Source organism: Rhea americana, unplaced genomic scaffold (assembly GCF_003343005.1).
Source record: "Rhea americana isolate MKP2758 unplaced genomic scaffold, rheAme1 scaffold_82, whole genome shotgun sequence".
Classification (NCBI taxonomy): Eukaryota; Metazoa; Chordata; class Aves; order Rheiformes; family Rheidae; genus Rhea; species Rhea americana.
The window spans coordinates 3111563-3135251 of record NW_028187001.1 but is presented as its reverse complement, the minus strand read 5'-3'; the positions used below and the strand labels follow the sequence as shown (position 1 = coordinate 3135251).

The 23689-nt window shown below is 38.3% G+C and overlaps 1 protein-coding gene across 4 annotated transcripts in view; it reads left to right on the top strand.

Annotated features, from left to right (window-relative positions):
* SH3KBP1 (SH3 domain containing kinase binding protein 1) overlaps positions 1–23689 on the top strand; it is a 231679-nt gene that overhangs the window by 182964 nt on the left and 25026 nt on the right. For all 4 annotated transcript variants that reach the window (XM_085323139.1, XM_085323140.1, XM_085323142.1 and 1 more), the window contains 3 exons: positions 13880–13981; positions 18730–18781; positions 22375–22455. In XM_085323139.1, coding sequence (XP_085179265.1) covers positions 13880–13981; positions 18730–18781; positions 22375–22455 — 235 coding nt within the window. The remainder of the gene's footprint in view (positions 1–13879; positions 13982–18729; positions 18782–22374; positions 22456–23689) is intronic.

Genomic DNA, 23689 nt, shown 5'->3' with positions numbered 1-23689 from the left:
GAGTGATAATATTTGAAGTCATTGAAAATAAAGCTAATTGTCCAAGAAGGCAGAATTTTTCAAAGCAGAAAAAATATCATAGCTTAAGGGTATCTCTTTCAAAAAGAGGGAAAAATTAGTCCTGTTTCAGGATAGTCTCTCAAGTAATTTTATTTTTCCTTTATTGACAGATAAAAGTTTTTTAAAATAATTTTACTAATACAGCAATCCAAAACGGATCAGGTTATACAGGATTATATGCATATAATATCATGCATAAAATATGCAAGTTATTCATTACCTGATTCAGCAAAGTTAAGAAAAATGGCTTTCAAAGTTGTCTGATAGCAACACTGGAGATTTTTCGTGGCCCTAAATATTTGGYCTCACAGGTACCTTCATTCTGGGTTTTAGTACAGGAAACACGCTACAGTAGGAAAAGGGTCGCTCTGACATTAAATATGTTTGAGAACAAAACGGGCTCTTTCTAGTGCATCTTTTGCATTGCCTGTCCCCCCTGGGCTACACCAAACACCAATTTTTCACACTTCCAGCCTGCTTAGCTGATGGAGAAGTCTGCTTCCACCTAAACTGCTGATTTCATACAGGAAATTAGTTTTCCCTTTAGCTGCCCGCTGTGCTCTGGGATGCAGCAGAGCATTCGACCGGGCTGGCGCGGGAGTGGTGTTGCCGCCTTCGCTAGCAGCTGGCCGAGGGATTGGCTTTGTAGTAGCCTGAAACTTTTCCCGGAAGGTTTTGCCCTAATGGGAATAAGGAGATCTGGGTTTTTGTTGGATTTGAAGCCACGGTGCTGGCTGTGATGGTAGCTGGAGACAGGCCTGGAGAATCGGGCCCTTGATGTGCTGCTGGCATGTGGCAGGTGTTTGGGGTACAACTTCTGTCACTGTGGAGATGAAGCACAAATGTTTCCCCTTAAAAGTTATATAAAACAGTTGCACAAAACTTTGTGGGCATGTTGATGCTCAAATTAATATTTCTAAATGATTAGAGATACTAAGAAAGTCACAGAGAAAGCAGATTGTGAGTTTTCTTGCATTTTTTTTTCTTCTTACCTGAAAGTTCTTGTCTTTGTCCAAGGCTTTTAAATCTTTATAAATATTTTTTTTAACACTTATTCATATCTTGCAGCATTTCTTGGCTAGCGTGATTAAAAATGGAGCATTAAGTGGATTTGTGTATGGATAAAGGCTGAAAATAAAGTACCGGGTGCAGCTTAAATTTTGCTGGTATCTTTAGAAACTTTACTGAAACATTAATTCTCTGAGCTGAACACTTAAATAAACTGTGACGGCTGAGATTATTACAGGGGACAGGAGCATCCAGCACTCTGATGTTTTTCTTGTTAGTATATTCATAAAAGTTATTTATTAAAATATGCAATGAAATGAAGTACTTCTTTCATGTTCTCCTTATCATTGATTCCAGTGCTACAACAGTGTCCTCAAAAGAAGAGATTACATTGTTGCTGGGAAGTCCCAAATTTGAATTTTGACAATTGGAAGCTCAGGCCAAGCTATGAGGGTAAAGTGGCAGCATCCCCCATGCATGTAAGGTTTGAAGATTTGCATCATTTGAAAAGAGTTATTAGATTTATTTGTAAGTATTTTTAATACAGCCAGGCTAATCTGAAAAGGTGACATATTTTAAGATTAAAGAAGTTTTTCTACCCTGTGCTTATAAGAGATATCACAGAAATGCTGAGGAATCTGGAAAAGTGTGATTATTGCTCAGAGTGCAGGCTTCAGAGTCACTGCTTAGCTTCATCCTTTCTTTTATCCCAGCTGCTGGGTTCACCTGCTGATTTGATGGTATTATCGTAAGTCCAATCTTTCAGGGTAGGGAGAGCCATTTTAAAGGGGAAGTAAAAATGAATATATAGAGCCAAGTAATTAGTAATTGTCATTAGAGCCCTGGTGCAAAGACTTTTGTGATAGAAGTAATAATGGAATTAAATAGTCCTTCAATTGTGGTGGTCTGTGTATATTGGCCCTTATTTAAAGGGAGAATATTGGCTCACCACAGGGATAAATTATAGCTGTTACTAGCACTACCTTTCACGTTTGTTTTGGCTAATTTACTTTTATTCTGAGTACTTGAGTGCTAGGGTTTTATGATCTGGATCATATATATTTCCCTGTGATATTTTGCTGACTGAACACTACAAATGAAGTGAATCCCAGGAGAAAATATTTTGGTCAATGAACAGTATATTTTTTCTGTTTGTACAAATATTTCATCAAGGCATTTCAGCTTCATTACTGATTAGCTGCTTACAGAGTTCAAAGTCAGAAGGTTAGATCTAGCCTGAAACAGTCCAATAGGTCTGGGCTGTTAAATCCTCTACTCTAAACTCCTGTGTATTGTAGGGGGCTATTTGCAGCCTCGTACTCGTGCAGGGCCCAGAAATCTGAGTTTGGCCGAATATGTCTTCTAGAGAGATATCTTGCTATGTCTTTCAATTAAAACCACTCTGGTCTCTGGGAAGAGTAGTGTAATGACACTGCAGTAGTGTCTAATTTCTGACAACCTCTCCTTTTTCTTTCCGCTCTATGTTGACATGGTGAATTCTTTGTGAAGCTGTAGAGTTTATGGATACAGAAAAATTTGCCTGTTTGAATCCTTGAGTTTTAAAAGATGTAACTGTAGTTATCACATATCAGGTGCCCTCGTGCTTAGGCATGGGAGGTGACAGGGACAATCTGTGCAAGGTTTGGGTCTTTTCACAGAATCACAGGATATTGGAGTTGGAAGGGATCTTTAGAGATCTCCTACTCCAACCCCCCTGCTCAAGCAGGGTCACCTACAGCAGTTTGCCCAGATCCCTGTCCAGATGGTTTTGGAGTATTTCCAAGGATGGAGACTCCACAACCTCTCTGGGCAACCTATTCCAGTGCTCAGTCACCCTCATAGGAAAAAAGCTTTTCCTTATGTTTAGATGGGCCTCCTGTATTTCAGTTTCTGTCTTGTCAGTGGGCATCACTGAAGGGAATCTGGCTCGGTCTTCAGTACCTTCCCTTCAGATATGTATACATATCAATAAGATCCTTCCTCAGCCTTCTCTTCTTGAGCTAAACAAACCTAGCCCTCACAGCCTTTTCTCATGAGAGAGGTTCTTGCCTAGAACTCTACATAGCACTCCAAGTATGGCCTCACTGGTGCTGAGCAGAGGGGAAGGATCATCTCTCTGTGTGCTGGCAACGCTCTGCCTAATGCAGCCCAGGATGCCATTGGCCTTCTTGGTCACAAGGGCATATCACTGTTTTATGGTCAATTTGTTATCCACCAGGATCCCCAGGTCCTTTTCTGCAGAACTACCTTCCCGCAGGTCAGCCCCCAGCCTGTACTGAGACATGGGGTTACTCCTCCCCAGGTGCAGGACTCTGCAYGTCCCTTTATTGAACTTCATGAGGTTCCTCTTGCCCATCTCTCCAGCCTGTTGAGATCTACCTGAGTGGCAGGACAGCCCTCTGGTGCATCAGCCACTCCTACCAGTTCTGAATCATCAGCARACTTGCTGAGGTTGCACTCTGTTCCATCATGCAAGTCATTAATGAATAAGCTGAACAAGACTGGAACCACTGTTGACTCTTGCGGTACTCCACTAGTTACTGACCTCCAACTAGACTTTGCACTACTGATCAAAAGCCTCTAAGCTCTGCCTTTCAGCCAGTTTTCAGTCCATCTATCTGCTCGTCTAGCCCACACTTCCTCAATTTGCCTTTGAGGRTGTCATGGGATACTGTCAAAAGCCTTGCTGAAGTYAAGGTAGACGACATCCACTGCTTTCACCTGATCTACCCAGCCTGTCATTCCATCATGGAAAGCCATCAGGTTGTTTGAATCTGATTTGCCCTTTGAGAATCTATGCTGACTACTCCTGATCACCACCTTGTCCTTCAAGTGCCTGGAAATGGTATATAGGATAAGCTGCTCCATAACCTTCTGAGGGATCGAGGTGAGGCTCACCAGCCTGTAGTTCCCTGGGTCCTCTTTCTGGCCCTCTTTGAAGATTGGAGGGACATCTGCTTTCTTCCAGTTCAGAGGAACCTCTCCCAGTTGCCACAACCTTACAAAGATGACTGCTGTCTTTCAGATACACAACTAACACCACAMACCGTCATTCTAAGGTAGGGGGGTTGTGCATTTATTTTCATTTTTTATTACACGCTAAGGTGCTCAGATAGCCTCCAGAACATGCCCCAAAGCTGATCCAATTGCATACACTGGAGCAGATGCTGCTTTCCCTTGACGTTCAGATACAAGAAATCAGGCTACTTCAAAAACAGCTTCACAAACCAGTTACCAGCTTTCACTTACTGCCTGCATGTTCTCTCTCATTCTCTCTCTTCTCTCTGCCTCAAAAGGTCCTGGTTTCTTTTCTCTGTTTTTCTGCTGTTGTTTTGGGACTTACAAGAATAAATTGCTCTGGGCCAAATTACTTTATGGGCCAAAGAGGGCCAGAAATTCTTCCAGTGCTTCATAACTGTGAGTATTTGCAAGAAAGTGTACATAAAAGGGAAAGATGTGCTCTGCAGCGCAGCCCCAGAAGACTAATTCTCTAAGATCTAAGTCTGTTGCACTGTATCTTTTATCTAAATGATCTTGAATTAGGTATCTGTTCATTCTTTCTTTCTGAACATTGCTCATTTTTAAAAGAATGTATCTGTTCAGGAGTCCTTCACTACTAGCTTTCAGTCATAGCCATTTTCTTTAAAAATGTTTAACAGTTGTACTATACTTACAAGGTCTTGGTAATGAAGCTTAGTAAGTAACAAAGCTTCATTACTTCAAATACAGTCTTAGGTGGGTGTAATACAAGACTCTGGAAGGATGCTTTGCTTCATTCACACGTATTTTATGAAGTTATACAAGCAGTATGAAGACTCTTAAATAAAATACTCTGATTTTTCAAATTAAAATTGGATTTTGAGAGCAGTATATCTTCCCTTCAGCAGCATCATTGTTCAATGAAATGTAATTAAAAAGAATTTTTTGTAATTCTTAAATATTATTAAACTACTTTTTTTGATCTAGTTTTAACATAATTTTGTTGTTGTCCATGCCAAAGTTTTGTTAATGAAGATCTGATGCTGTGTGAGGTTGGGGTTTTTTTAGTTCATTTCAAAGTTATCAAAACAATGCTGATTTTTGATACTTGTTTTCACCAAAAATTTTCCATGTCTGCTAAAATCTAGGTAGTTATTTATTAACAGGGGGAAAAAAGGCAGAAATGTCCCTGCCCATCACTGTTTTGCCCCATAGTGTCACACCCCAACTTGAAAAATTGCAGAGCCCATTCCATGGCCCTTCTCTGGCTTTGGCAAAAGTGGGGCCATTTCGGCCCCAGCTCAGCACGGAGGCGTGCAGCAGCGCTGTGCCACCGGCGCTGTGTGTGGCAGGAGGGAATGGCAGAGCCCTTGTCTTGTAGATCTGACTTCCTACAAGGCCTTTAATTCTCAAATTAAGAAGTTTGTGTGTGTTCTGTATGTTAGCGGATAATGTCTTGAAAAGTTCCGTAGACTTGTTTGGGCACCTTAAACTCAAAGGTGTTTTATTTTTCTTTAAATTGTGAGGTTGCCTCTCAACAGTGGGAAGGAATGCAAGGGAGACGTTTACAGTGTCGGTAGTAATAATGTAATATGCAGCTGCCAGCAGAGCAGAGCTGCCACATGAAAGCTCTCAGCACTGGAAGCGTAAGAGGTATTCATGGCTTTTCTGAATAATGTGATTTTACAAGCTCAACATTCTTCCTGATGAGAACCAACTTGAGAAAGGCAGAAGGAAAACAGACATTTGACGCATACAACTGCCAACTGCTGGGATTTTTTTTTTTTTTTTTTTAATGAGAGCCCTTCTGCAAGGAGCTATGTATTCTAGTGGAGAGTTCTGTGAAGCTATTTTATGCTACCATGCAAAAATTTCACTTACCCAAAGCTTGCACTGTTGTGTTGTCTCTAACTCAATATTCTGGATAGTTTCTGATTTTTACTGTGTAATTTTGGCTAGCTAAATGGATATTTTAAGCTAGTAATATATAATCTTAAATCAGAAAAGGTAACTCTCATAGGCCATTTTTTGAAAAGACCTCTATAAATGATGACTCTATATGCAAGCACCTCTACTTGCATGAGTATTCAAAGAGTACACATCCCACAATACATGTTTTGCAGCTATATTTTTTGAGGGCCTGCTGCTATTTTGGCATTGCTTTCCATCCTAGCCATAATGATGAAATCACAAGCTCCTGTATTCCTCTTTTAATCACAAAAGCCAAATATTGATCAGTTAGTGATTGATGTCTAAACCTTAGCTTCATATTTTAGTAGTATTGCAAAGTAGCAGCACGTTCGGAGGGCCAGCCTGCACAATGATCTGCTGCTTCAGAGGAACTAAAGTCCTATTTACATATTAAAAGATCAGCCTTTTAAAGGTTCATTTCTTCATGGATCTACACAGCTGCAACAACAGGCATGTATAGGAGAGGAAGAAAATAGAGACTGTTACTTTTTTGGGGTGCCCTGGGCAAGGCAGAGATCCTTCATTTGCTTTTTTGCGTTGCCTCTTTTCCTAGGGTCAGCTCAGAAAATAAGCTGGGAAGGGGCTTGCATGAATTTGGGGCTCTGGGTYGCCCTGTGATGTTAAGTCCAAAGGTAGCAAGAGACAACGGAGTTGGTGCCTCCTTGAGTGAGATTGCTATGGGAGAAGAGGCAGGAAACATCTCCAAAATAAATGGAAAATGTGACTGAAGCAACTTCTACCTGTCTGACAATAAAACTGTTTCTGCATCTCTTGCAGCCCTTCAGTACACCCCCAGAGGGAACCTCCTCACTGCCTGCTGCAGCTGTGCTGCACTCCACAGACTCACTGGCAGAGCAGGTTATTTAGGCAGCCACTTCCAGCCCCTGCTCCAACACCCTTASATTTCCATGTATCTTGTAAAACTGCAGAGCTTGGTCAGCTTTTGATACATTCCCAGTGAGCATCCAGGCAGCTGATGATGTTGGAAAGTGCAGCAATTTAGCATCTCCTAGCATTTGCTGCCAGCCTCAGCAGTGATCAAAACACAACCACAGGGGGGTTCTGGACATAAGGCAAGAAAAGACTTAAAAATACAGCTGCACAGAGAGCTGAGGAGCTACTTAACAACAAACAACAACAAATACTTCTTGAAGTGGCTTTTAAGTAGAACAAAAAAAGCATRTTACTTGGAATAAAATATGTATCTGATATTTAAGCTATGGTAAGCTTGTACGCTTTGTTGACTTATAACAAAGWAACAGAAAAAAATCCATGGTATGAGTTTATACTAAGGTGATCACAACCAGAATTGCTGCTTTCAGTTTTCAGAGAAAATGTTGGTGGCCTTTATGATATTTCCAATTGGATCAGGGCCTAGAGTGCAAGTAAAGTAGCAGTGTCTAGGCTAGAAATAAATGCATTTGTCGTATCTAAACCTGATATTAAGAGCTGTGGTTTTATTTAAAATAAAATTTGTTTTTGGAACTTCTGAAACTCCTGGCCATTTGGACTAGAGGGCCAGAGTCTGCGAAGCTGTGACCATTTTGAAGAGGGAGATTTCAGTCACATTTGAATTACGTAGTCAATCTGTTGTTGTTAGCTAGTATCTGAAAAAGAATTCTGCATGGGGAAGACTTACACCCTGGTGGGTAGGAATTTAACTCTTTTAATGTCAGTGTCTTGAATGTGGCATCAACTAGTAGATTTAAGATGAAGTGAGCAAGGGACTGAAGCTCTGTCTTCTCAAGCTCTGTTGTCATCTTTTTTAACACCTAAGAAAAATGGTGATGGTAATTGGCTGAAGGAAAGTTTGTATTCTTGTCTTGCAGTCAATGGTACCCTAGAACTGGGCAGATGATTAGAGCATCCTGTCAGTAGTGCATGTCTAGATACAGCTGCTTCTGTGTAGTAAGTGCAGTATTTGTAAGACTTACAGTATTAAGGAGCCTTATGCTGGGGTTTTATGTTTGATCTCCAGCAGGTCCTGTTTTTTTTTAAGGTTTAAATGAGAACACTGAGGGATTGAACAACACAGTGTTTGTTCTAAGGTAATAGCGCTATTTTTGCCACTAGAATAAAAYTGTTAATGCAGGATCCTTTATGTGCAAGATACCAAGCAGTGTCATGCTGCTTTCATGCAGAAACGGTGAAAGCATGACTCTGGTGGTTTATAGGTTTTCTGAGCCAGCATGAGAGTTACAAGGTCATTGAGTTTTCTAAGTGATACTAAGCTGTGATCTTATTCTGTCAACCCTACTTATGTTTTTCATTATATTCACTAGTGCTATCAAAAAGCTGGTGCTCCAAAAGTGTTCTTTGCCTGTATATWAGAAGACCTCTGCACTGCTTTTGTCTGATCTCTCTACATATGCATATCTCAGCTGTTGGATTTTTTTTTTCCCCATTATTCTTCTAGTCACTACAGACTTTAGTTTCAGAGTGGAGCTGTGTTCTTGTCATTTTGTTGGGCTTCTTTTCTTTTTAATATGCCCTTCTGGAAAAATGTTTGTTTTCTCCAGATAATTCCTCCTTACAATTTCCTTCACAGCTTGCATGTCTCGCTTCTAATTATATGACAGATATTTTCTCCTGCTATTCTTCATGTCAAGAAAAGGACTGATTTTTTTTTTTTAGATTGTCTACATATACCCTTAAAATTGTTGGCGGCGTGTTGAGAAATGTTAGTTGAATGCTGTTGTTTCAGTGCTTTCTGTTTCTCCATGCTTATCCTTTTCTCTTACAAGTTTTCTCTGACCTCATTAAGAATTCATATTCATGTTGGCATTATATTACTTTGTATTTTGTGTAATATTTTTTTATGGAGTTCAAAAACGCCTCAGTATTTCTCTCTTTCTCATCACTATGGTTTGTCCAATTTTTTTATCCAATATTTATCACAAAGTAAATTTGCTAATAAATCAAACATATTTAGCTTAGTATCATTTACTTTTGATCCACTGAGTTTGGAATTGGAATGAATTTTGATTCTGCCATAAGCCAGCTTTCCATCCTTCCATTTTGCCTCTATTGCCTCACTTTTATTTAATTCTCTAAAAAATAACATGTTAAATCTGTCAGATTAAAAAACTTTGGAAGAAAAATACTTCACTTATAAGGAAGATAAAACCAAGATCTGTGTTTCAATGAGAAAATGCTAAAATTTCCCGTATATTTTTGTTTTCTCCGTATCCTGCATCWTCCTCAGCCTTGACAATGAAAACAGACCAGTCAGTTGTATCCTACAGTTGATTTGTGGGAGATATTTGATTTCACTGTCAGTGCTTTGTACGTGAGTGCAGGCTCTGAGTGAAGCTTTTGTAAGAGCTGATTTTTACAGGAGCTAAATGTTGTCCCAGCTATCACCTAACTTGTGCACATACTCTACTATTTTATCAAACACTATTTTATCAAACACTATTTCAAGGGTTTTCTTCTTGTTTCTTAGTTCTCTGTTTCGCAACTATTTTTTTTTTTTTACATTAAACTGAAATGTATTTCTAACAATTGGAATACATTTGTTAATAGAACTGTTGGCTTTACAGAGAGATTGCAACATCTCAGTTTTGGCTGTCTACATAATTGTTAGGAGCATGGTAGAATAATGCAGAGATAAAGCAGAGGGCCACTTGCTTTGTTAACAAAATTGGAATATTGGTACTGKATTGTAAAAGCTTGATTGTCCGTCTCTGAATTTTGAAATTACAGCTGTTTTGCCAGCCTTCAACACATGAAGCTATATTTAAAAAAATAAAGGCAATATGATAAGGCTCATGTGGCTGCTGAAGATTTGGAAATATTGGGTAGCTTGTACTAGCATTTCCAGGCAGCCACACAGTCCCAGTCACATTGCCTTGATTGCGCTTCATAGCTAGGTTGTCTCTCAGTACACAGGACGGTTTGTGCTGCACTAACTCAGGTGTCCTTGGGGGATTCGGCCTCGTGGTGAAGACGTACATGCTGGTGGCATCATCCGTGGGGCTTGCAGAGCCCGCGCAGGCACAGCAAACCCGCAGCTGTGGCTAGCAGGAGGCGACCGTCACTGCTGGTGAGGAGGACGAGGAGATCTCCTTCTGTCCTTTTGCTTGGTGACACAGAGGCCTCCTCTGCAAATAAAGTAAATGAGAAAATTAAAAGAGAAACTGCCTAAAGGTTTACTTAATGTATGAAAATCCTGTGTGGCAACTGACTGCATAAACCAGAATGACAATTTGCAGAGGAGGAAAAAGCAAATGTACAGCTTTCTGGATTAAGGAACATGTAACAGAAATAGAGTCTTCATGAAAATGAACCAGCCTTAAAAAAAAAGAAAGTATTGAGTACAAAATTTGTCTGTATTAATAAAATGAAAAAAATAAGAGCAAGATTTCTGATTCCTAAGAGCACAGCAAAACATCCAACCTAARAAGAATGTATATACTGAAGTATGTTATTTAGTCATCAGGATTATTAGGTAGCACTAAGCTATACCATCAGTAGTACAACCCTTTAATCTCTGGAGGCCTGGATCATTATTAATATTTTTTAACATCTAGATTGGGTCTTCAAAGTTTTGGCACTTTCAGGTTAGCAGAATGGAGGCTGGAAGGCACTATAAAACACTGTGTGGCAGAAAAATTCAGTGCACTGAATACTGGACTTTGCACAGGTAGATAGTGCCAAGTGGGAGGGCTCCTTCCCATCAGGAATGAGGGCTTTTGGCAGAAGTAAGAGTAAAATCCTGCACAGTGCCTGCCTGTGCTATGCATGCCTGGCTGATAATCTCAGTCCTTCACGGAGCACTGTAATTCACTCAGAGGGTATTTTAAATATGTCAACTGGTCAAGGATCAGCCCTGTTCACTAACAAAGGCTTGATGGTCAAACACAACTGAAAAGTATCTCCTAAAAAACTCACAGGAAGGGCTAGAAAAGGAAGCTGTCCTTGATGAAGGCCACCTTGCTAAAAAGAGGGAAGAAGGCAGGGAAACAACAGATAAAGCAGGAGAGAAAAAGAGCGAAAAGAGAATGAAAGGATTCTTCAGTGCCTGTATGTGTAGATCAGGAGCACATTAAATCAGAGTCTAACACTGAGATATGAAGGAAGAAAAAACATATACTCAAAATAGACATTACGCAAGAAACCATGCTATTTAGTTGTGTTAGGACATACACTGTCTCAGGAAATGAGGTGAACTGAATATGCTAAATAAGAAGCCTAGAAGAGAAAAACAATTAACTTGGATACAAAAATCATCCCATAAAAGCAATGGACTACTTTAATGCTATTCTGTTTTCTCCCAAATATCATCAAACGTTTATTCATTATAACTTATAGATAAATACCAACTAGCACAATTATTGTGAACAATACTTTTTAGACTTATGGTATTAAATGTACCTCATTAAGTTATCTTGTATTCTCTTGACATTTCTGTAGCAGCTGAAATATATAATTCYGTGGAAATGTAATGAAGATAAGGCCATCATGCATGCATGTGTTATCATGCAGTCTTTTATTGTGCGTTCATGTTCTGATTTTTTCCACTGGCTCCTCTCCTCTATTTAAACTACTGTTTGCTTGCTGTAGATACMGAATTATTCATTTCCTCATTTTATTTTCCTCTGCACTTCTGTAGTGTGTGCATACTTTTTAAGCATTTATCTTTGAAACTTTACTGTGTTGTGAGGGAGTACTAAGGATTTTTCTTAGGCATATGATGAAATGAAGATCAGGGTGTTTGTAGCTAAAATATTTGCTCATTTTGTATACTCATTTTGGAAAAAAAAAGTTAAAGTCTGTCTTTTTAGTGAGTATTCAGCATTCCATTCCCCTTTACATATCAGGCTACAATAGTGAGTGATGTGAACATGACATTTTTAGCCTTTTTTAGCTTTTGCATGTAGTTCTCAAGTATGACTTTATGACCAAATTGCATAGACTAATAGTGTTAAGACATGAACTTTTGCTTGATGATTTTAAAGCTCTTTTCTTACATAAGAAGAATGTGAAGATTCTGGACTCCTTGATCGAGTGGTGCTCCTGGAGGGATGTCGCCTGATAGCATACATGAGGCTTGTAGAACTTGACCCGTTCCTTTTGCTTTGGTCCAAATTTTCTACTCTGTGAAAACTCATATAACTATTTACTGCATGTTTACTGCCTTCCCCTTTTCCCTAAAATATCTTCCTGCTCTTGCCTACTGTTTTTTGCTGTCTCTAACCCTCTGTTCCTGCTCTTGCCCCTACCCACCAGTGTTCCAGAGACATAGCTTCCTTCCTGCCCTTACTTTACTGAGGAGCAAAAAGAGCAGAGTAATTGTTCTGTCAGGCACCTGCTTTGTACACTAGCACACTTTCTTCTACAGCCCTGATAAAGACTTTGCAGGGAACCTCTCCATTTCTGAAGTAACGATGGGAAAACCTCATCACAGGCTGACTGAGAACAACAGTCGTGAACCAAACCAGCACTGTTTGACCTACATCAGTACCTCTGATTATTCGGAGAACGTAGCTGCTAAATTCAAACTGGTCTCTTTTGAAAGGTTATTTTTGAAAAATAAAAACTTATCAAATTTAGGAGAATTTCTTCAGGGTGATATTAGAAATGTTAGCATAGGAACATTGACCTTTTGAACTGCTGAGAGGTTCCGTTGCAGCTCTGCTACCAGAACTGTTGGATATAACCGATTAGCACACAGGTGATTTGGCCAGCCCAGATGTGTGGCCATGGAACAAAGTGAGCCTGCCGTGATTACTTAAGCCTGACGCTGCCAGATGTGTAGGACTCCAGCTGCAAATCCAGTCCTATTTAGCCCAGTCTCCATGTAGAATGGGGTGATCCCCAGTGAGTTCTTGTGGTGTCCAGCCCATGGTTGACCCTCCTCCTGGAGCTTCTCTTTTTCCTGTGTCTCATGTGTATGGTATTTATTACATGGCTCTGAGCCACATCAAGATTTAGGTTTACTGCTCAAGAGGGTAGAAAGATTGGCCAGCCTGTATTGAGCCATCGACTAAAACTGACTGAACTGGTTTTAAGATTGAGCAGAAGATGGGTGACTTTTCTGTAATTGTGTTTTGGAAAATGACTGAATTGGTTCAGCTGCAGCTTTCAAAGGAGAAAATTGCAGAAAATTTCAACTGGAAGCATTCTCTTTAGCAAAGATAAAAGTGAATGAACGTGGATCTTGCCATCCAAGATTCAAGGTTTTAGCCATCTCTAAAACTGGTGTGGTTTGTGTTACTACTATTATTGTTCATTACCAAGACAGCTATACTGTTCTTTTATTATTATTATTATTTAGAATCACTGATATAATGGTTCAGTTGTTCCTATTGTGAGCAACTTAGTTGTACATTGTTTTGTTATGCACACTGCAATGAGCTGTTTAAAAAATGCTTCGGCAGAAGACGATCAGGTGTACAATGCCTTCTTAATTGGACTGTGATGAAATTTGATAATTTCAAATGTAATTCTAATGTGTCATGGTTTTCTTGAGAGTATAGGAAATAAAGCAGTTTTATTACCTCTCGGGATATATGATGTTTAATTAAGGTATTGCATTTCTCTAAAATGAAATCAGAGAGAAGTAATATCATACATTCCCAAAATGCTTACTGGTTTAATAGAGCAAATGATGAAATAGTGTTAAGCTTTAGAAACAGACAAGCTCTTAAAGGCTTATAGTGTGTTTATTGTTCTTTCCTAGTTGTTCTATATGACAGTGTAATGCAAGGTTATTGCTGAAGTTTTACCCTGTTAACCTGGCCCTCCAGTAAATCATCATGTTCTAACAAAAAAGCAGAACGTTATGCGAAAGAGCACTTCAACACCTGTTCAGCATACAAGCACATTACATTTTTCATTTTATTTTCCTGTTTTGCAGGACTGTGTTGATGTAGGCTGGTGGGAAGGAGAGCTCAAYGGCAGACGGGGAGTGTTTCCAGATAACTTTGTCAAGCTTCTTCCCTCTGATTTTGAAAAAGAGGTAAGTAATGTATTTCTTCAACTTCACTTTAAAATACAGAATGAAACTGGAATTGAAATTCTGTTTGGCATATGGATTTAGACAAAGTTTTACTTAATAACAAAAAATGTTGAGAGCAACAAATATCTGAGTTACAAAGCAYCTGTGAGGAGTGTAGCGCACTCAGAATCACATTGGGCAGTTTCTTTGAAGGGTTTCCTGTGGCCTATCCAGTCAGTCAGCCTCCACTCTGTCCTTCTTAATGCCCTCCAGCCCTGTTCTAAGTTTGGCAGACAGTGAAACTGGAGATCACAATGTCATTTGCTGGGGCAGGTGGTGCAAAGGTGATCAAAAATTGTTAAATTGTCTCCATTATTTTTGTGGTAGAGTACGAAATATTAGTGTACCACCTGCTGTAGACAGATGTCATCCTGTCTTGCCAGCTGTCACAGTTGCAAGCATTCTTCCAGAGTAAAAAAGGGTAAAATTTTAACTCAGAGATTTGAAGGAAAATGTTAAACATTTGGAATTTAAAAAGACATGTTTCTTTACCCTCTCAGAAATGTTTTAAAAAATGGAAGTATAAAATCTACGAGAAAAGCTTTTTCAGTTTATATTGTTTTGGAAGCTGAAGGCAGAGTTGTTCTTTCCCAAGCAAAATTTAGAAATACTGCAGCTTCCTGGAAGAAAGTAATGCATTACTTCTGCCCAAAAGTCCGTTCTGTTTTCAGGAATCCATTTTCAGTCATCAGTGCAGTATTATGAGCTTATAATCAGGCTTTTGATGAGTGTATCACAGTGACTGTGTAAGCCTTCTGTGATAAAAGAGACACTTAGACTCTGCCTCAATCTTTGGCAATAAAACCGGATGCCAGAGGCAAAAATTAAATCACCTGGAAAGCTTGACAAAGGAGTTATGAAACAACTTGCAAAAGTTAACATGTTGATTATTGAAAATTGAAGGTAGAGGAGCAGCAAAAACTGTTGAAGATTAAAATACAATTCCATATCACAGTGGATATCCTGGCTTTAGGCTTAGTAATAAAAGAAGGTGATTTTCAGAAGAGGCAGAAATCATAAACCTTAAGACATTGTGAGTCTTCAAATAACATTACAGAAGAAAAAAAAAATCTTTATGCTTAACCAGTGTTTTGGTGGTAAAATGTATTCAGTCTTTCTGCACTAATAAATGATATCTCTTTAAGGGTTGTGGTTTTTGTTTTTTTTTTTAAACCCTTCAGAGTATGATGAATATAATTTCTGCTAGCCGAAACACAGGCTTCTATGTGATAAAGTAATATTCTGAAGAATTAGAAGTAATTTTTTCTATTGTCTTTTTGCTTCAGCCTATCATTTTCCTTCTTATTATACACAGAAAGCATGTCCTCAGCTGAATCTATACATGTTCACTGTTTCTGAAAATCTGTGACCATTTTAAAGCTTACAGAGAGAATTATTGTCCTGCCTTTCAACAATCAAGCTTTTGGGGGTGAAAGGCAAAATATTTTAATAACTTAACTACTTGTTGCAAACAGTCTGTAAGAGACCTTTGAATAGCCCCAAAAATCCTGTGGTAAAGTGATGAGACCACCTTGCTTTTTTAGTAATGCCTGAGATTTACTTTATTTAGGAAAATTCAGAATTCTTTGTATGTTCCATCTATAGTAGGTAAGAGTATAAATGAATGATATTTGCAGTAAAGCTTGTTGTACCTATTTTCACCATTCTCTCATCTCTCTGCAAAAAAGTGCTGTGTGAGTGAATATAATTGCCTATGTGGAATCAAGCCAAGCTTTAAAATCTTCTATTAAATAGTCCATTTCACTAATAAGATGATATGAAAAGAGGAATATAGCAAAAAAAAAAAAAAAAAAAAAAAAAGAAAAAAAAAAAAAAAAAAAAAAAAAAAAAAGAGGTAGACTTCATGTGCTATTTCAACTTACACCGCCATACTTTTCCCATCTCTCATATTCTGCAAACTGTGTATGCTATCTCTATCTTAAAATTTCTTTTCAAAAACTTTCATCCTTGTGAATTGTTTCAGTGGCTGAGTGATATAAGGAAAACTCAGATGTTCTCTTTTACTGTTTTTTTTGTGTGTGTTGTTCAACTAGATAAGAAGATACATTCTAAAAATTCATCCTTGTTCTCCCTGATTCTACATTGCAAAGCATTCAGAGAATTATGTTTAGTTTTGTATTTGAATTTCACTTTGAAGTATTTACATGAATGTAGCATGTATTTCAGATTTTTAATATTAGAAATGCCAGTTTCTCATTTGAATCTGTGAATAAAAAATGATAGTATTAATGGCTAATAATGATCATTCTCATTAGGTTCATATGGGAACCAATAAGAAATAATATTCACAATTGCTTATGATAGCCACAGGCCCAAAGAGGAAAGGATTCCAATATTCCAATTGGTAGGAATATTTGATAGAAAAAAGCAGAAAAATTACCTGTCTTTAGATCTAGAAGAGAGGATAGAGATGGAATCAGTAACAAACCCAGGTAGGTTTGCTGTAAACATAAGAGAATAAAACTTTTTAAAGTTAGGAATGGCATAGATCTGGCCACATTAGAAAGTAACTTGTAGAACTATAGACTGTCTTTCTCTGCATGAATCAGTGCTAAAAGGGAAAGAAATGGGTACTTTTCCAGTGGTTTCATCAGTTATTTTCTGACATGATCTAGAAACTTTGGATTCTATCCCATGGTCTGAAGGAGTATCTGTTGCAGTGGTTCTGCTTTTTGAGCAAAAGCTCAGGGTCTTTTCCTATCTCCTGGTTCAGACTGCTATTTTCCAATACTGTTTCTTTACYGCACATGGCTACCTGTCTCAGGTCTCTTTTGTGCACTGTCCTGTCCCAGTCTCCACTTCTCAGGTGTCTCAGTGGCAGTATTTTCCCCTGAGCTCACTACCTGATCTAAATGACTATCTCTCTCTACRCCCAGTCTCTCCATCCAGCCAGTTTTTCTCTCCGCATGTGCACCTTGTCCCTGCTCTGTAGTTCTATTTCCTTCCTGTCCAACTAGTCGCAGTTTCCTCTTTGTTGGCTTCACATCCCATCTGCCTCTATCACCCCCTTGGTTATCTCATCCAGCTGCTGACCCTCACAATTCCTCCTTGGTTCYCTGCATGTTTTCCTCTGCAGTCTTAATGTTCCTTCACACTGGCTCCTTTTCTGATGTTTCTCTGCCTTTTCAAAATAGTGTATTGCCCTCACCAGCTTCCACTTAAGGCCAGTTTGTCTAACAAACCCTAGGACTTTCTCTGTGGTCTATATTAACATTTTAGTTAGAGTCGGAAGCRAGGGTTTGTAGTGCATCTCTCACTTGTCCATCTCCAGTTACTGTGCTTTGGTTTACCTCACAGTCAAGTCTTGGAGAACATGAACTAGACTCCTTTCGGATGAGAACTAAACCACAAGCAGTAATGAAGGAGTGCACCTCATTTATTCCAACTGCTAGTCAAACTAGTCAAGAATAAAACMCAGAATTTGCATGTTGTGTTGTTGGATCCTCAGCACTAGCTGCTTCACTCCTCAGCCTACACGCTGCTGCCTCCACAAGACATTCATTGTCGATGTCCCCCTTTCCCCTTTTCCACCTTTTTTCCTGTATCTGTCTGCAATTGAACCTTCAACTATTTTGCCTAAATGCCTGCAGAAGTGTCTCTTGAGAGTATGAGGGACATGCTGTTTTCAACCATGGCCCATTGCAGCCTGGACAGAGATCATTTTAAGTTCCTGTGTCCTTGGCCAGAATTTTCTCAGACTGATCACACGAGATGGTCCATTCACATCTGGCTAGGACAAACTGCTAGGAGAAACCTGAGGCTTGGAGGATGGCATCTTCAGAGATTCACACTGTTAAGCTTACTCATTCTGTGCAAAACTATACTATACTTTTTTATGATACAAAGAAAACAATTACTATTTTTTAATTAGGTTTTGTTCTCAATAATAGTTTATTTTTGGGGCAAGTATTAAAATAGTATGTTATTTGCTCTGGCATAGTGCTCCATTTGCTTTTTTATTCATTCCAAGATCTTTACAGTCAATGTCCATGTAGTATGCATGTATACACACACAACAACACAGAAGGAAAGCCACTCTGCATTTAACCTGCAGGTGAAGAAAAATGGTTCTAGAACTGATTTGGTGATCATGTTTCTTATCCATACTGTTACAGATCTATAGGCAAATGGTGATAACAAGAGAAGGTAAAAACTAAATTATACAGATTAACTGGAATAATTTATTGCATTTCAGCAAAACATCTAAAACTTTGATAATTGGTATCACAGCAAGTAAATAAAATGTAACCTTTGCAGAATTTAATGTGTTCTGCATTTATACCCTATTTAAGAGTCAGAAAAACACACTTCAGCTCCTACCCTGTCTACCTCTTTTTTTTTCAAAATGGGTTGGAATATTTACAACATTAAATTTTAGTTAAATAGGTTTCTTCAGTATACCAAAGGTCATGTATTTTACTAATCTTAAGCCACATAAGCAGGATTTTTTTTCCTCAACCAGCAAAATTAAATGATAAAAACAGAAAAATGCCATTGTATATGTTAATTCTATTTTCTCTCTTAAGCTTTATTAAAATAAAGTTTCTTATGGTGAAATATAAGACAGATCTGTAGTCTTAAGTCATGTAATTCTTAATGTTAAGCAAGGTCTGATTGCTCTCAACCTTTGTGTGAATAAGATTTACAGGAATTTTGAAGCAATCTATTTTCTTGTTATTAAATTTTAGAGACCTAAGAAACCACCACCTCCATCGGCTCCTGTCATCAAACAAGGATCAGGTAAGGTGTAGCTCATTTTGTACAGTATGTGTCAGTGAACACATCTCAGTCTAAATATGTGTATTCAAATATACACAGAGCTCATCTACATCAAAACTGATATGCAGGAAGTGCATAAAACTAGTACAACAGAATCAAAATGCAGAAAGATGAAATAACCCTGAAAGACTGTGATATGTTTTTTGAATCTGTTACAGGCAACCAACCATCTACACCATTTTAAACAATGTATTTTGCCCTCCTAAACATGCTAATTTGGAGCAAGCATGATAGTCTATAGTTTAATTTTTAAAAGTAAGTTCTCCAGTTCCAGAGACTGTATTTCTTGATTTAAGTTGATTGTGTTCATGTCTGCAGTATTAGGCTCTAAAGGTTGGAATCTAATATCTGTAGTAGGAAACCACATCCACTTTATGCCTATAGATCTTATCTATTCTAAAGAGCTTTTTTCTCACCATTTTAGGCAACTTGGCTATAATTCAGTGGCCCCATCTGAGTTACAGTTTAGATCTGCATGAATGCTGCAGCCCAACTGTCTCTCTCCAGGTTCTATGTTATAATTACAAATTTGTGTTTTTTGGTACGCTTTATAATCATAACTATAAAGGAGTTACCTTGACTCTGATTATGGAGACAATTGTTTTGCAAATGTATTAAGGGACTGACCATGTTTTTCAAATGGATGAGTGTTAGCAAAGCAATTTTTGGAATATCTTAAACTGAGTTGTGTCTAAATACTGAGAGCTGAAGCCACTTTTATTTGTAGTTTAAATGAGACCTTTCAATAGACATTTTCAGAAGTGCCTGGGTGATTTCGATTAGTAAAATCTGCAGCAGCTTTCTCACTTTCCTCACTGCTGGGACATGTTAGGAAGAAGAAAACTAACATAGCTGATCTAGTCATATTTTTATTTTTCTTTTCATTGTGGTCTGTTTCAACTTTCAGTGACTTAAAAAGTAAATTTCCCTCTCACACAGTCTTGACCTATTAATAGAAGTAGTAGTTAAACCGATAAAATTTACTGTGAATCAATAGATTATAATTCAACTAGTTTAATTCTACTAAGCAGTTCTTTGACTATGGAATCATGACTATAAACATGTTGTTTGCTTATTGACATCCATGGTTTATTCTCCGTTTCTTCTTGAGACTCCTCAGAACATAGAGGAGACTTAATTTTAAGATCCTTGGTCTATCAGGACGATTGTCTGGAGAGAGCAGTGTAACTTTGCCATCTAGTGGTACTTGCATATTAAAGATGTTTTGGTGACAACTAAAATTAAAACCTCATATATGCTTTGGAAAACTTCTATAAAAGGTTACATTTCTCTCAATTTATACTCCTTTCCTATTACCCTAATGTAAAATTGGAAAATAATGCTCTTAACTTGTTTCTTCATGCTTACATCCAACACATTTACCTGTGTCACCATAGCAAGGTAATGTATCCGTTTGCAGAAGGAAAACCAGATGTATAAGGGATGCAGACAGTTTGGTTAAGGCCACCTGAGCCTGTGGCAAAGCCAAGGCTACTGTTCTTTATCTTCATAGTCCATCTTTGACTAGTCCTTGTTGAGTATGCACAAGAGTTGCTTCTGAAATGCATTTAGAGGTGGAAATCATTTTGTTCTTATTACCACCCTGCTGTCCTCTACTGTATCAAATTATCACTTTACCAGGATGATGCTGTGTTTCACCACATCTGCACATGTCAGGCTTTGCTGTTAATAGTAGGTAACAATTTCCAGTCATGCTTCTGCATATTTAGCCTGTCATAGCATGATGAATAAACTGAGAACTGTCAGTTGCAGGCTAAATAATTAAATACCAGTATGTTCACGAGGGGACTCATTTGTATTATAGTGAAGCTGTGGAAGTTCATGCTTCTAGCTGTAAGCAGGTCATCAGGACTGTCTCTGTTGGGCTACTTTACAAATTAAGGTGAAAACCTAAGAAAAATTTAAACATGTAAGTTCCTTACATAGTCATTGAAAAGAGATTTAAGGCATTTAACTAGATACCTAGGGTGAGCAGTACAGCTGCATGTAGACTGAAGGGTAGGAATACTCTGTTGAATGTCTCTGGGGACTTCCTTGAAGTTCACCTGAGCTTCCTGATAGCCAATATGCTCCGGTGACCTCTTCCTGGCAGCTACGCCAGGGCCAGCATGGTGCCTGCCTGGTACCTGCATTAATGTGAGGTCAGGGCTCAGGTATGAGATACTCCTGAGCCTGGGAGCTCATAAGTGTTTGTACATCTATTGCCGTGGGCATGGCTTGGGAATGTCCATCGGTGTGTTGACGATGACCATTATCATACGGTGGCTATGGGTGGCTATCTAGGTATAGGTGCCATTTATCAAGATGTGCTTGACATAACCTATATGTTTAGAATGGCTTTAATTGAATACTAGCAGCAGTTTCTTCTTCCAGGAGTAAAATATTTTTATGGCAATTCAGAAGTATTTATTGGCATGATAGTTTATACAAATGTTGCCTGTTCAATAACACAGTTATATAAAGAAACAATAGCCAACAATCACTACTGATGAGCAATATGCACCAATGATTACTGATTTCTAGGAACCAGCTGCAGAAGACAGTTGTAACTGCACATTCAGAAAATGTAAATGTATTTGAGAGTGCAGACAATAGAATAGACTGAAGCAAAAAATTACCTTGTACTCCCTGCCCTACCTCTTCTATTTTTCTTGGATGTCATCTACTGTAATTTTTATTGAAATGCTAATGGTATTACCTAAAGCAGTTTTCAGCACTGCTAAGYTGAAGTGGTATTAGCGCCTAGTAGCTAGCCAGTGCAGTGAAGCCAAAATGAAGAACAGGGCTTCTTATAAAATGTGGGCTAGAAGGTTGTGTCTTGCATGTGCCAGGAAATTTGTGCAAAATCTTCCAGTTGCTGCTGCCACTAGTTGTCTTAGGCTCCTCAGAGTAACAGAAGCTGGTATGTCAGGGTCTGGTAACCTTCCAAGGTAAGCAGACGCTTACCTGAATGCCTCTAGGCCACTCATTTAAAATGCCTGTAGTCTCTCAGATGCTGTTGTTAGTATTCTCATCCTTTTAATGYGTGGAAATGAACAGCAAGCATTACAAATAAAAAGATTTTTTTTTAACTTAATGGGAAATCAAATCTATATATTCATTAAGTATTCCTTGGCAGAAATGTCCAATTAATTGATCTGTTACAAATGATTTTCGTCATTATTGAATTGCTCTCCGGTTTAGTATGTCTACAGAGTTAAAGGTTACAAAATTTAAATTTCTGTCTTCATGTCAAAATCTGTAATTATTGAAATTCTTCAGAGAATGGTGAAAATGGTGAATGGGCATATTTTTTTCAGATTCCCTCTTTGCAAAGCATGAACTGGATGGTGAAAACATAAACATACAATTTCTTTTGCGTCCTTTATAATGTAAGCAATTATACTTGAAAATAGATTTAGATTTGATTTTAGCAAGGAATTTTCAAAAGTAGGAAAATCTAAACTGTGAGAAATTGTAAAATTAAATCTTGTACAGCCTTGTATCAGGGCTTGTTGGCTTGTCAGACCTTCAGATTTTCTGTTCTTTGACAGGCACCACTGATCGAAAACACGAAATCAAGAAGGTACCTCCTGAAAGGCCAGAATGCCTTCCTAACCGAACAGAAGAAAAAGGTATGAAATGGGCTTTCCTGCTTGATTTTTGCAGGAAAAAAAAGGACGAATGGAACTGAGAGAGATCCTCATTTCCTAGTTCCTCAGTAGGCAGATTTCATTAAGAGTATTGTTGGGATGTTTATTTTCCATTCTAATAGCTCTCTGATTATATGCGTTTTGGTAATGCCTTGAGGCTAAATTTAGAGAATTCAGTTTTAGTGGGTATTGTAACAGTCCAGAGGTGCCTCAACAGGAAGCAAGGGGAGATATGCTGTCAATACATAAAATGCTATCAAAAGCTCAGTGCTCAGTAAAACCCAAGTCCTCGAAGAAGAAGGTACCCCAGTTTAGTGGATATTTTTATCTTGACATCTGTATGCCTTGATTGCCCAGTTAAAAGAGAGTTGACATTTCTCCTGCATCATGGAAGGGTTTTGTGAAAACCTAGTCATTAATGCTTATGAATCACTCCGTTACGATAGTGACAAATGCTTTCAGGCAAGCCTGCAAAGAAATAAAAAAAAAATCTGTCTTCAGAGCTCAGTTTGAACACTGCAGAAAATGAGGCATGGTACCATCGAGAGCACTGCTGAGAAACCTGTTGTATTGATTGTCTAATTGAAGGTGGTGTAAAGTTACATATGCCTAGGTGGACTATTAAATTGTATAGACAAGCTTAATTACAGTATTTCTTAACTTTTAAGTGTTTGAATTTGCAAGCTGATAAAAGGCACATGTATGCACATGAGTAAGTGCATAACACGCAGGTATTATGCAGTGCCAGAACATTCAGATTCTGCACCAAGATTTGTTTTTGGATAAAAGTCTTAGCAATATGGCAGGTGGTGTTTTAGCACTTTATCTACATATACTTAGTTTTAGTAATGTGCAGCACTTGAGGTTGTTGTCTTTGCAATAAAAAGCTGTGCTTTCTGTTTTTGGATTTAGAAATCCAACTGTTGAGATGGTAGAAGTTTTAATATATTATTATGCCAGGCTATAAATATCTGTAACTTTGTTAGGTTTTGAAAAACAGGCAATAGGAATCACATCTACATTTGTAGAATACCAGGGATGAGAGGAATTGTTCAGTGTGGTATGGCAGTATGGATGGGCACAGGAAGTTTCTTTACACTGTGGGTTGGTACAGGACAAAGCATAGCCAGTCCTTAATACATAGTTTAGATTCTCAGACACTGATGCAGTATAAATAGTCATAAGGATGTGAAAATTATACAATCCTTTGGAATAA